The following is a 14,905-nucleotide window of genomic DNA, read 5'->3' on the forward strand; positions in this document are numbered from 1 at the left end:
AAATATTTTTATTTCGAGTCAATATTGCTGTGGGGGAGGGGGACGATGATGATGTTGATGCTGCTGCTGCTTCCTCAGCAGCTGCTGCTGCTGCTCCGGCTGCTGCTTTTAAAGCCTGTTCAAACATCTGGCCTACAGACCCAGTCATTTCAACTCGTGATCTCCTCGGGAGAAACTCGATCTCCGTGGTTTAAATACCTTCCAAATTGGGGCGATTTAACAATTGCGACCAATTAAATCAAAAAACCCGAAACCTCGCGCAGTATCTGTTGATCTCTTCCCCCCCCCCCCCCCCAGCAGAGGGTGGAGGGGGGCGGGGTGGGGAGAGGCTGAAATCACAAACACACACAAGTCAAACCATTGTCTGTAACTTCACGCAGAAGCAAATGGGGGAAGAGCCAGGGACGCACAGACAGGGCGACAGGGAGTCAAGTGAAAGCCCCTTGCAGGGGGGATTCACCTCCCGTAAGACATGGCAAGATGCCCGCGCATCCGCATTTTTAACTGAAGAAAAACAAGTGCGCGTGCATCCCCCCCCCCCAATAATTTATTTATTTTAGGGGTATTAATTATCCGTCAAAGCCTGATTTCAAATTATTGCAATCCCGGCTCCATTGTTCGCTCCAATTGGAAGCCCCGCCCCTCCCTTTGTCTGGCGGCGCAGTGATTGGTGGACGGCGGGCGGAGGGCTGCCGTCAGCGCTCGGGAAGCCCATTCATCTGTGCACTTGGGCGTTGGACTCCGCATCTTATTAGCAACCAGGGAGATTTCTCCATTTTCCCCTTGTCTACAGTACGGCTACAAATCTGGGATTTTTTATTACTTCTTTTTTACTAAACTTGGCCTCCTTTTTTTTTTTTTTTTTTGCTTGACTTTTTTCCCCTCCTTTTTTCCCCCCTCCCTCCCGTGCTGCTGCTTTTTGATCTCTTCAACTTAAATTTTTTAAAAGGAGTGTATATAATCCGCTCTGTTCTCTCTTCTCTTCCCCCCCCCCTTCTGGTGTGTGTGTGCTGCTGCTGCTGCTGCTGCCGCCGCTGCTGATCGCCCAGTATTTATACCAACCCAACGCTCTTTGTTTCCCCTCCTTTTGGATCTGTTGAGTTTCTTTGTTGAATAAGACAGCATGGGTGCCCAGTTCTCCAAGACCGCTGCGAAAGGCGAAGCTGCAGCCGAGAAACCCGGGGAAGCAGTGGCTGCATCTCCTTCCAAGGCAAATGGGCAGGTAAAAAAAAAATAATGATAAATAACCAAAACACCCCCCTCCTTTTTTTATTATTATTATTATTATTATTGTTTTAATCAAAGCTCGGTGGACTGACTCTCTTCCTTGCATCCTGTGTGATTCTTCCTCTCTCGATGTGCCCTGGACGCACTGGATGGAGAGGGGGGTCAAACCCTTTATCTTCCCAACTTGAGGCGGAGGAATAGCTTGGTGCAAATGGATGGGGGGGCTTTTTTCTACCCCCCCCCCTCGGTGGACCTGAATTTTTTTGGTCTTTGCGGAGTGAAGGAAAGAAGGGGGTGGGGGGAAGAAAGCCCCTCGTGCATTATTTGAGTGGTGGCAAACGGCTCGTAAACGGAAGGAGCTATTATTTGGTTGGCTTGCCTGGCTGCTTAGTCGTTTGCTTGCGGTTGCTCTATCTATCTATCTATCTATCTATCTATCTATCTATCTATCTATCTATCTATCTATCTATCTATCTATCTATATGGCTGGACACACACACACTTCATTGATGATTGCTTGTCTCCTGAAGCCGCGGTATGAATAGGCAGCCGCGCTGCTGGTGCTGGCTGGTTCGCTCTCGTAGTACTGCTCGCTCCCTACCCCCCACCCCGCTCCGTGCTGGGGGGGGGGGCAGTGTGAGCTGGCCGCCGTGGGGAGGCTGGAGAGGGAGTGCAGAGGCATGTTGTTTTTGTTTTGGTTTTTTTTTGGGGGGGGGGGTCTCGGTGGCTGCGCTGTGATGGCAGAGAAGGGAAGGGGCTGCGGAGTGCCGCCTTCTCCATATTGCTGCCTCCCTCCCTCTGCTAGCGGGCGCCTGCCATGGCTGCAGCCTTCCGAGGGGCTGAGGGCTGCTCGCGGACGAGCTCCCTGTCACCCTCCCCGCCAGGGTACTTCTCCCCCGCCCCGCGCTGCGACTTGCTGTTGCATTGACGCGGTTTTACACACGCACACGTATGTCCACGCTCGGTGGCCGCATGTGCAAGCACCGGGCACCACCACGCCTCTGAGCAGCTGCCACTGCTTCAGCCAGCTCAGCTGGGCTGGGCTGGGCAGGGCAGGGCAGGGCAGGGCTGAGCTGAGCTGAGCCGAGCTGCTTCTCCAGAGCCTCCTCAAATGCAAATACAGGCGGGGCGCCGCATTTAACCGGGAGAGGCGGGTTTTGGTGTCTGTTTTGGGGGGGGGTGCATTATTTACCCCCCTCCCCTCCCGTGTCTGACTAGCGATGCGGGGGTGATTGGGACGGGCTTTGTTCGCCTTTCTCCTCCCCCTCCGCAGCGCTGCCGTCCCCCCCAGTGTAGTTGCTGCCTGTACTTGTGTGCCCCCTTTCCCGGTGGAGCCGCAGCGCCCTCAGCCGGCGCGCGGCCGCGCTGCAGCCCGGGCCCCGGAGCGGGACATCCTGGCGGCACCGACGGGAGGGGATGGGGGGGGGGGATCCCTAGTGGCCCTGATCCCTGCATTTGGGGGGGGGGTTTGCAGGCGCCCTGCCGTGCCCTGCCCTGATGCCCTGTCGCTGCTCTCCGCAGGAGAACGGCCACGTGAAGGTGAACGGCGACGCGTCGCCTGCCGCGGCCGAGCCGGGCAGCAAGGAGGAGGTGCAGGCGAACGGCAGCGCCCCGGCCGAGGAGCCCGCCAAGGACGAGCCCGCGTCCCCCGAGCCGCCCGCGCCGGCAGACAAGGAGGCGGCGGCGGCTGCAGCGGCGTCGGCAGGCGAGGAGAGCCCGGAGCCCGCGTCCCCCGGCGGCGAGGCGGAGGCGGCGTCGGGGTCGGGCAAGGCGGAGGAGGGCGCCACCCCGTCGCCCAGCGGCGAGACCCCGAAAAAAAAAAAGAAGCGCTTTTCCTTCAAGAAATCCTTCAAGCTCAGCGGCTTCTCCTTCAAAAAGAACAAGAAGGAGGCGGCCGACGGCGCGGACCACGACGCCGCCGCCGCCGCCTCCTCCTCCCCCGCCGCCGCCGAGGGGGGCAAGGACGAGGCGGCCCCCGGCAGCGACGAGGCCAAGGCGGGCCCCGAGGAGCACGGCGGCGCCTCCCCCGGCAGCGCGGAGGAGCCCAAGGAGGAGACGCAGGAGCCCCGTGAGGAAGAGGCTCCGGCGGGGGAAGAGGCGGCGGCGGCGGTAGAGGAGGCGAAGCCGCAGCCGCAGCCCCGCTCCGAGGAGCCCGCGGCCGAGGAGGTGGTGCCGGCCCGCAGCGCCACGCCCGAGGCCCGCCCCGCCGAGCCCGACGCGCCCCGAGCGGACGAGCCCGCCGCCCCCACGCAGGACCCCGCCGCGTCCGACTGCAGTCCGGAGACCCCCGCAGCCGAGTCGGCCGAGTAACGACGACTCCCACCGCCACCGCAAAAGAAAAACACGAGAAAGAAATAGAGAAAAGCAAAAAAAAAAAAAAAAAGAAAAAATTTTAAATAAGGAAACGGGGGGGGCGGGGAATCAAAAAAAGAAAAAAAAAGTGGCAATTTGTGAGATAATCGAAGAACTTTCCCCCTCTCCCCTCCTCCTCCCCCCCCCCTTTGTTTGTTGGAGTGGTGCCAGGTGCTGGTTTTTGGAGAACTCGGCTACAACCAGGGATTGATTTTAAAAGATGTCTCTTCCCCCTCTACCCCCCACCCCCTTTATTTTGTTATTTTGCGCCCTCCCATCAGGTCCCATCTCCAATCATGCTGTTCCCACCATTCCAACCAGCGGAGGAGAGCTCAAACAGCCTCCCTCTGCCTTGTTCCTTTTTTTTTCTTTTGCATCAGTATTAATGTGTGTTGCATACTTTGCATCTCTCTTTTTTTATAATTAAAAAAAATGTAAACTTTCTGTTCTGGTCAAAAAAAAAATAATAATCATTGCCAGACGTGCCCATATATGAAGGAGATGGGTGGGTCATTGTAAGGGATAGCAAATGAAGTGCTAGGGGCCACACTGGGGACTGGAGTGGTGCACAGAATTGCCAAGAGAATGTGCCACAAGGAACGATGTTTAAGGGGTTAGTCTCTTTCTCTCTCTCTCTCTCTCTCTCTTTCTCTCTCTCTTTTTATTTTTAAAGAAAGTTATTACAATGTATTTTGTGAGGCAGAGGTTCTATAAGGTTTACAACACTACACGTCTTGATTTAAGAAGGAAAGGTTAAAAAAGAAAAAAAATCAATACCCAGATAAAGAGATCATAGTCTTAGGAATTCATTTAAACCATAGGAACTTTTCACTTATCTCATGTTAGCTGTACCAGTCAGTGATTAAGTAGAAATACAAGTTGTATAGGCTTTATTGTTTATTGCTGGTTTATGACCTTAATAAAGTGTAATTATGTATTACCAGCAGGGTGTTTTTAACTGTGACTATTGTATAAAAAACAAATCTTGATATCCAGAAGCACATGAAGTTTGCAACTCTTTCCACCCTGCCCATTTTTGTAAAACTGCAGTCATCTTGGACCTTTTAAACACAAATTTTAAACTCAACCAAGCTGTGATAAGTGGAATGGTTACTGTTTATACTGTGGTATGTTTTTTGATTACAGCAGACAATGCTTTCTTTTCCAGTTGTCTTTGAAAATAAAGGAAAACTCTTCAGATGCAATGGTTTTTTGTGTAGCATCTTGTCTATCATGTTTTTGTAAATACTGGAGAAGCTTTGACCAATTTGACTTAGAGATGGAATGTAACTTTGCTTACAAAAATTGCTATTAAACTCCTGCTTAAGGTGTTCTAATTTTCTGTGAGCACACTAAAAGCGAAAAATAAATGTGAATAAAATGTACAATTTGGCTGCGTTTCTTTTTATGGATATTCTGAGAGCTAAATGGATCAGGCAATGCTGTTTATGTTGTATCGAGGAGATTCTTGCGTGCCATTTAACACCATCTTTAAAAATGGCTTGCAAATTCCCGGATGCATGGAATTTCTGCAAAACAAACGTGGAATATTGGGTTGTGTCTCTTAGAGAACTTTGTGGACTCCCTTGCTTTACAAGAAGACTGGAAGCCAGTGGAAGAATATGTATTATAAAGACTGCTGTTGTCCAGGTTCCATCTTGATTTTTTTTTAAATATACCAGATGCATCCAGCACACTGGATTCTTGCCTCCTAAGAAATTGTTCTGATCTGGATTACTTTGGGTTGGGTGTTCTTGGCCAAATTTTTTAAGTCCAGTTGTCTACAACTAGGCTTCTGAACTAGATGGCCCATTTATATGTCATATTGTGCCATTCCTATTTTGATGTCTGATCTTGGGACAGCTTGTTTTGAGAATCTCAACCAAAGAAAATTTGCTCCACTTCAGTGGTTTTCAACCTCTTTCCATTTGCGGACCCCTAAAAAATTTTGAACGGAGGTGCGGACTCCTTTGGAAATTTCGAATGGAGGTGCGGACCCCTTTGAATTGTAAGTGTGCGTATTCACTTACTTTTGATTGATTATAGTCATCTTTTGAGGACCCCTTAGACACAGTCTGTGGACCCCCAGGGGTCTGCAGGCCACAGGTTGAAAACCACTGCTCTGCTTCTTACCAGTCTGTTCAGTAGTTAATACTTTTCTCAAGTACAGGTGAGTTACAAAGCAGTTTGCTAAGTTTGTCTATAAAAAAAATAATAGCTTGGTGCTTGCCTTTTTTAATTGTTAGGCTTCTTGGCTAATTTCCAGTATATAGCTCAGGGCATGTTATGCCTTAATAAAACAGTAGGCTTATGTAAAAAAAATAGAGGAGTAATGGTGTTTGGAGGGTGGAAATTGATTCAACAAAGTGTTGCTTCTAAGTTTATAGGAGAAAGTTTAGTGTTACACTTATTTGCTTCCATCTAAATTTTCAGTAGAAATGTTCTTTGGAAGCAATTATAATTCATTTTATGAGAAAATGGCACGTTAGCACCTTGTTCCCTAAAGAACAAAGCCTAAACTGAATTAAGTACAATGGATTCCTGCTGAATGCATACTTTTTTTTCCTCTCTTCTTTTATTCAGCTGTCTTACCATTTTAATTTTGGCTTGTATGTACTCTAGTCACCCTGGTTTTTCTCTCTAGCTCTAGAAATGTATTGAAATATGCTATAATGGACATGGGATAAAATAAATTTGATGTAAAATGAGATCCTCCACACCGGTGTCATTCTTGGAGTACATAATCTGTCCAGATGTTGAGTTCCTAACTGCTTTGCAAAGGTTTTTTCTAAGGTGGTTGTAGAGCAACTCTTCTAATGCACCTTTGAAGTTTTTTGTCCTATAGTCAATGTGTCCTTTAAAAATAGCTCAATGTTTTTAAATCCTAGGGGATGCTTGATTTAAGGTTTTTTCTTGTGTGTATATGATGTGCAGAACCAAATCATTTGGTTCTGCTTTTTCAGAGTGTTCTCAACTTCGCCTTCCAATAACTTTTAGATGAATTTCACAGGTCGATATCTGTACTTGCTGGAATTTCTTTTCCCCACTAATAACATAAATATCTAACCCATGGTTGGTTCAGAAAATCGTTATCACATTGGCCATGCTTCTTGAACCAAACTCTTAAATTCCATAACTTGGCTTTGCTCAAATACCTTCTCTTCTGAAGTGACTTCTGTGTAGATAAAGTTCCAAAACACACTCCTGAATGGATCAGCTATTTACATCATCATCCCAGATATAATGGTCCAAACTATGCTAAAGAATTATTAAAACTCCTATTGGTTGTTTCGCCATTTCAACTCTGAACGGGTAGTCAGGATTAATACGGGCTTGGAACAGTGTAAGTGAAAATGTGTTGGGATCCCCTCTCCTTCTCCGTCCCCCACATCCCTTCTCTTTTGTGTTACAGAATTTATTTTGTAACTTCACATTCCCTCTATTTAGGAGTGTGTGTAAATATTAATATAGATGTAATTGTTTAGCAGCTGATCTATTCGTTTCACTGTTGTGAAAAGGAAGATATTTTACAATCACCAATTAGTAACAACAGTTACATATTTTTCATGAAGAGAGCAACTTTTTGTTGTATGTAGTCATAAGGTTTAATTTTAAATGTTATACTGCTTTTCAGTAATAGCTGCTGTAACTCAGTGCTATCAGAATTAAGATGGATTTGATCTCTCAAGCATGCCCAATTTCAAGGTAACTTGCAAATCTGGTGAAAGAAACAGCAGAACTGTTATCATTTTATGAATTGGGTAAATTCTACTTGGCTGAATCCATGAAATCCTTGTTTCTTAGCCAAAACTTGTATTGAAACCAGTTGATTTGTCACAATAAGAATTTTGAGATTTAGCCTGATATGTTTCTTTTCTGAGACTAAGACAAAGGTCAAGGTCTTGGTCTAAGACCACTTAGTCCTTGACTATTCAAGGTCAAAATGCATTGGTACGCAAAACCCTTTAAAGTCTGTGGTGTCTGAATTGGATTCTAAGTACCTTAATGTTGAAACTGTGGTAGCTAAATTTATTTGACTTCATCTGAAATAAATGAGTGGGGAGATGCAACTTGAGCCAAACCTGCTATTAGACTAATAATATGACTGTATTTGTGATTTCCATTCAACAATTAATATATGTGCTGCTGCCTCTTCCTCCAGGCCCTCACTTAAAAGCACTCCTAGGAATTGTAGTTAATGTAAACATTCCCAGTACAGTTCCTACATGCTATGGGGGGGAGGAGGAAGAAAAAAGAAAGATACTTATTTCCAAACTGTGATTAAAGGCAAAATTGTTTGTGTCTGCTACTGCTAAATCAAGGTAGCTCTAAATTAGTGTTCTGTAGGTGCAATCCCTTAGTTTTTATTCCAAAGTCAACTGAGTTTGTTTTTAGGTAAGATTATAACTCTTGTATTGACACAGTTTTCTTTTTTTAAAAACCCCTAAGAATATAGCTTTAGGCATAAATCTCCTACCTTCATGTTGAATGCTTTTCTACAGAAGTAATCCAGTTGAATTCAGTGGAAATGTTTAGAAAAAAAATCCTATTAAACAATGTCATTTTGCTATTACTTAATGATATACCACTCAGATCTTGGTTGCATTTTCCACACTAATGTGCTTTAGGTGGAAGTAGTCTATGTGTAAATTGTGGCAAGTTTTTATCACTCAGTTTACTAGGTTACAAAGTATTCAGCAAATGAATATGACTTTTTTTTCAGGGAAATTAAGATGGAAGAGTTTAATCAAACTCTACTGAACTGTAAGATGAGCAATCAGTAATGAATGAGAATGTTTGCAGCTATAATTCTGACTGAAAAGTGAGGTAAAAACAAGATGGTAGATAACCAAAGTAACTCAAATAGAGAAATTTGGGAGTTGGTGGTGCTGTTACATAGAACATTGCTGTTATAAGTTTCATGTATTTTAGCTAGTATTTGGCAAAGCCAGAGAGGTGGTGTGCTTCATCTGCAGGTAGGTTTTTTCTTGTCTGAAAAAAGAAACATTTTAACACAGTAGCGTGTCTCATGACAAGTTTGTTCTGTTCCTTCACGATTAAGTAGCAAAGCAGGTAGCTGCTGAGATAAGCATGTTGGGTTTGTTATTATTATTTTTTATTATTATTATTGTTTTTTTAAGGGCTTCATGGAGGAGAAAAATATATGTGGTCAATTAATATGCACAGATTAGTGAATTTTGAGGAGAGTGCCTAAATAAAGTGTGGTTTACTAGTTAAGGTAGTAGTTCAAGTACGCAATGGGGAGTCAGGAGATCAGGATTCTATTCTTGACTCTTCATATACTTGCTGTGTGAAACTGAGAGAAATAACTAACACAGATTATTATAGAACGCTTCCACTTTAATGTGGATATAATAATACCCCAACTTTAATTAACGCTTTCAGAAAACTTTGAAATTCTCTTATGGAAGGCACCAAATTATATTTACACCTTTTTCTCGCCCTCAGCCTTCATATTTAATATGACTGGCCAGGGCAGGATGGAACCAATACCGATTAAAATAAACTGCTACTTCTAGTTTATTAAAAAAAGGCAGAAAAATGATCCTTGAATGATCATCTCTAGAAGCTGCGATAGAACTTGGCAAAAAGGTCTAAACTGTTACTTATGCAAAACTACTATCGGGTATTTCTTCTATTTCTTTGCCTAACGTAAGAAATGTAGACTAGGCTACCTAAAGAAAACTCAATTATTTTAGTGTAGGAATAGAAGTATTTAAGTTTCTAGTTCCAAACTAGTAGCATTGGTGATCTTGCAATTAACACCCAATATAGAAACATGCTTAGCAGAGATGTAATAGGGCAGTGCCACTTGCCATGGTGCTGATGACAGCAGTGCTATCAGTTGCCACTTCAGCCACAGCTATTTTTGTGGCACTGCACCTCCCCCACCTTCCTTAGTTATACTAGTGATCATTAGTACCCAGGTATGTATCCAAAAACTTGATTTGGGTGTCTGCATGCAGTGTTACAGCCAGGTTAAAAGAACACTAAGGAAAGAGTTATTTTGGAGACAACCAATGCTTCTTCTTAAGGCCCTTTCCACACTACAGCTGCCATTTTGATAGCAGTAAAATATCGACTAGGTGGTGTTACATTTCCCGAGAGCAGTATAAACAGAGGCTTATTCTTAAAAACAACACCAGGCAAGAAGTGCTATGGACTACATCCTTTAAAATCCATGGCTTAGTTCTCAGAAGAAAAAAAAAATGTTAATAAGTTGGTGGGGGAAACCATGCTAGACAAGTGGTTGTACTAACTGCAGAAGGAGACTGTTGCTAGCATAAACTAATTTAGTTATGTCCGTGCAACTTTGCATATGGAGCAACCTGAGCATTTGAAATTAATTTGATAACAAAAGCTTCTCCTTTCAAAGGTGGCAAGAAAACAGTATCCTTTGATTAACTGTTGTTAATAGAGAAAGGTAGTTAGCTGGGTTAGTCTGAAGTTAGACAGAAGAAGTGGAAAATTAGTCTAACTTGTTCAGTAGATCTAAACAGGTCCATAATGTGCCAGTCTGCCCTGTTCTGTTGTTAATAGGGACTGGTTTTGCATACAATGGGTAAAAAAAAACTTTGGAGAATAAATTAATGTTTCTCCTCCTTTTGGTTAAGCAGCAAGAGCCAAGAGGATACGACTAGCATTTCTTGACTTCTGAAACTAGGCATGAAACGCACCACTTTCTCTTATTAAAAAAATGTGATTTTCCTGAAGACAGAGTCCCCTTAAAACTGGTACAAAACCTATTAGGAAGTAATTGAAGAAGCAGAATCTAAAATAGATTAATACTTCTTAAAGAAGGAATCATTAGACTTGCCAGTTGCCAGGCCATGCCAGCTTTAGAGCCTCTTAGCATTGATTTGCTAAGTACTGCCCCTTCAAGTAAAGTGAGCACCAAATAGCATTCCGTATGCTCGCTTGCTCACTCTCTCTCCAGCATTGAAAATAATAATAAAACAGTAGGACTGAAATAAAAAAAAGATGAATGAAGAAGGAACTGGTACATCCCTGCACGTCCCCCATCCCCCTCAACTTTTGTGACTTTTCTATAAGGAACTGAAGTTTTATGTCTAAGTGATGCAAGGACAGACAAATACCATATAATATTACTTCTACATGTATAATGAAGTGCTATACATTTAATATCTCAAAAATTCCTTAGATTCTGCTGAATCAAATATATAGGGATTGGGGATTATTTGTAGATCAAATGCATAATATTTTCTGATGGAATTTTCCAATGTAATCACTTTTCTCCTAATTCTTCTCTTGTTTAGTTCACAAGAAAATGAGGCCACTATGAAGTAATTTTTTTAAGTCCATCCTAAATATTTCTGAATTAAAAAATGGTAAATTCTTCTAGTAACTGACCAAATGAACTCCACTTTTCAAGGAATATAGGTGGACAACACTTCTTGAGGAGCCAAGAAGTGACTGCAGGATAAATAACTACTTCTTTATCTTAGCAGATATACCAGTGTATGTTGTGATACATACAATAGGTAAGTGAAAATTACATTCTTTTGAGTACACGAACAGGCTGTGATGAAACACTAGCCCTAACAAACAACCTTACATGCTACTGTCCCAAGGTAATGAAGTAAGGAAAAAAAAGATGGCTGTGGAAATTTAGAATCATTCCAGTAAGAGGACTAAATGAAGGAGTAAGACTCAGTGGCTAGGCTCATTAGGCACTGTCAGACACCTCCTAAATTAATTCTCTGTAGGTGCATCTACACGTGCAATCGATGCGACTGAATAAACTCCAGCGCAATCTGAACCGGAGTAAACTAATCCCGATGTCACAATCTACACATGCATTTAAGCGCAGTAATTTACTTCACCATCAGATAGTACCTGTGTCTAATGAGACTATCCTATGCCAGAGTAAATTAATCTACTGTGCCCTAAATGTGGCATGTATAGATGGTGATGCTTTACCAACCAGTAAATTAATGTACTGTGCAGTAAAGTGCATGTGTAGAGGTGCGTTGTGTTCAGTATATCTTGTGCTTGATTTCAGACTGCAGGGTTGTCCTATTTACCTACAGAATCTATTAAGAATAGATAAATAGGCTATCAGAGTTGTCTATGTAAAAAAATTACATGTTTGGTATCTCTGACATCTAACTGAATTTCACCCTGTTCGGTTAAAGACAGGCTGACAGTGAGGAAATCTGGATATCTGGGACACCACCCTCCCCTGCTTTGCCAAGTCAACAGTGCTGCTACAGGCAGAGGTGGGGTGGCATGGTGTGCTGGGTGGGTGTGCAGTGGTGCCTGCCCTACCCACCTGCTTGAAATACCATGCCACTCTTCACCACTCTGCCTCCCTGCTGGACCATGCCTCATGCCCCTGCATTTCTGGGATGCTTGTTTAAATTATCATCAGCTGGTCAAGATCAGCCTCCAAAATCCAGGACTGTCCCGGCTAAACCAGGATAAGTGACCTAGTTGAAGGTGAAACCAAAAACTTCACTGTAAACCTAAAGAAAGCATCCTTTTAATGGCACAGAGCAGGATGTTTGACTCCTTTTCTAATGTTAGAGCAAGAGGAGCTCAGGTTCAACCAGTGCAGTATTCAGAACCCAAACATAAATATTATATACTCTAGAAAGATGAAGGGCTTTTTTCTTGTAACACATGCTACAAACCTACGTTGCATATTTGTTTAAGAAATGCAAAGGAGTATATGGTTAGGAGCAGAGTAGATCAAGCTATGGATCTCCAGAAATGTATCCTATAAAAGCTGATTTATAATACACTCACTATGTGTATTCCCCTCTAACCACTGGAGGCTTTCTATGTGGCCCTACAACTCAGGGCTGCATCATAGATGGATGTAGGAGATGCTATGTGGGCCCTGAAGTTCCAGGAAAGAGAACATAGATAACATTTTTGTGATGCAGATGGGATAGGGAACAGAAGTAGTAGACTTGATATGTAACTTGATGTACTCGTGTTTAAGAGGAAGCTATGGGTTCTGATTTCATGATATAAATGAAATGATGGCAGGGAAAATGTTAATGCTCCGCATGTTATCGGTAAAAAGAAAAACCAACCAAAAAACAAAACAAAACCCAAACAAACCAAAAAACAAAGGATGAGAGATGTACCAGTAGCAAGTCAGATTAAAAATGCTTACGTAGCAGGTTATTTCATTGAAGATTTCAGTTTGTGAGGAGGCAATCCATTAAACATAAAGACAATAAATCAGTGATAGTGGTGAAGTTCCAGATTCATAAAGTGAGTTAATGGAAAGGAATGGCAGAACACTGGCTATTCTGATTCTACTCTGCCTTCTGCTTGATTCCAGAATAACACAGCTAACTACATCTCGGAACAAATTAGTCAAGTAACTTTCATTCACTTCAAAATGATTAATTGAAAATCCTTTATTATGGTAGTGCCCCAAAGGCCACAAGTAAGGTTGAAGCCTCTGTGCTGGGCACTGGACAAACATAAGGTACATAACCCTTCACTGAAGTGTTTACAGTGCAAATGCAGAAAGGTCAGTCACTTCCTACCATTAAAGTCACCAGTCACTGTTGATCCTGATTTAGAGGCAATTCTTCTAACCATTTTCACTTTTTAAAAGAGGTAGTTAGCCATATTAGTCTATAAAAGTGCATTTTAAAGAGTTGCATGCACTTGCTTTGCAATGTTATTTTCACAACTACTGTTCCTTGTGATCTAAAAGACTAAGTTGATTAGTTATTCAGTGCATGACTGGCCATAGATCAGGAAGAAAAAGGGCAGAGAAGTGGGGGAGGGGAGGAGAAAAATGGTGGAGGGGGGCGGGGAGAAGGAATGTAAGAGGTGGGGTCAGGCAGGTACCATGTGAATCAGATGACAGGCAGGTTGTAATGTGTCATAACTCCAATGTCTATACTGAGTCCATGATTGTTAGTATCCAGTAGGTTGATGAAGTGAAGTTTGTAGGCTCATCTACAAAAGGTGAGTTGTAAGTTCCCTTTGAGGACTAGAACTGAGAGATGGGAGAGGGAGTGATTGTCCTGTGAGAAGTGAGCACCCACAGGTAGTTGGGTATTCTTGTCTTTGATAGATTTCCAGTGTGCATTCATTCTGGTGCGCAGTTGTTGTTTGGTTTCTCCTACATATTTTCTAGCAGGGCATTTGGCACACTGGATGAGATGTATTACATTTCTGGAGGTGCAGGTGTAGGATCCAGGAATGGTGATGGCTCTGTAGTGGGGTGTAGTTATTCTCGGGGTGGTGGAGATATGCGGGCAGGTTTTGCATTTCTTCTCCTGGCATTGTCTGGATCCCCTGGGTATGATTTGGGTCATAGGGAGTTTGCTTCTGGTGATGAGGTTATCAAGGTTTGGTGCTTGTTTAAAGGCTAGGAGAGGTGGTTCTGGAAAGATCTCTTTAATAATGGGGTCTTCACCTATATGGGTTGTAATTGTTTGAGGATTTTCCATGTAGGTTCCAGGGAAGGGTGATATATCATAACTAATGGTGTATGATTTGTGGGGATTTTCTTTTTGTACTGCATCAATCTTCACGTGGTATCCAGGTGGCTCTTTCAAAAGTGCGATCTATCTCTCTGGAGGAGGATCCTTGTTGGCTGAAGGCACTTTTGAGATTTCTGATTCACATGGTACCTGCCTGACCTGACCTCTTACATTCCTTCCCTCCACACCACCACCTTTTCTCTCCTTCCCACCCCCACTTCTCTGCCCTTTTTCTTCCTGGTTCCCTACCATATCCTTTTTGTTGCTAGTCTCTTTTTTATCTTGTATTATTACCACTGTAGTGTCTTTCCCTTGGCCCTTTTTGTCCCCTGTTTTCTTCCCCCTCCCTCCCCTGCTTTACCTTTTGTTTTCCTACTTCTACACTTTTATATTTTCACTGACATCCTGTCACACTTTTAGCTTCTCCCATTCCTGCTTTCCTGATCTTCAACTATTCCCTTTTTCACAGACTGCCTCTTTTCCACCTTGTGTTTTATCTCTGTTGTCTCTGTTTCCCCCCAACTCTCTTTTTCCTCCCTTCCCTGCTTTTCCTTTCATCTTGCTCATCTCTACCTATTTACATTTTCACTGACATCCCTCCAAACTTTTAGCTTCTCTCATTCCTTGGAGTCTCAGACCAGCAGACTCCCTATGCCTGAGGAAGGGTGACTGCAACCAAAAGCTTGCTAAGAACTTTTTCTAACTACTCAGTTGGTCTAATAAAAGATATCACATCTACCCAAAGACCTTTGCCTGCCCATGTCCTTAGGCCAACACGGCTACAACCAAAAACCCAGCTCACTGACCATAGACACTTGCACAGAGAT

At 43.5% G+C, this 14,905-nt stretch overlaps 1 protein-coding gene across 1 annotated transcript; it reads left to right on the forward strand.

Moving 5' to 3' along the window:
* The first annotated feature begins 412 nt into the window (after window positions 1-412).
* On the forward strand, window positions 413-6,287 carry MARCKS (myristoylated alanine rich protein kinase C substrate). The gene is made up of 2 exons (XM_006270054.4): window positions 413-1,222; window positions 2,749-6,287. Exons 1-2 carry the CDS (start codon window positions 1,124-1,126, stop codon window positions 3,535-3,537), a joined length of 888 nt encoding a protein of 295 aa, XP_006270116.3. The 5' UTR covers window positions 413-1,123; the 3' UTR covers window positions 3,538-6,287.
* Window positions 6,288-14,905: the final 8,618 nt, after the last annotated feature.

Source organism: Alligator mississippiensis, chromosome 1, assembly GCF_030867095.1.
Source record: "Alligator mississippiensis isolate rAllMis1 chromosome 1, rAllMis1, whole genome shotgun sequence".
Classification (NCBI taxonomy): Eukaryota; Metazoa; Chordata; order Crocodylia; family Alligatoridae; genus Alligator; species Alligator mississippiensis.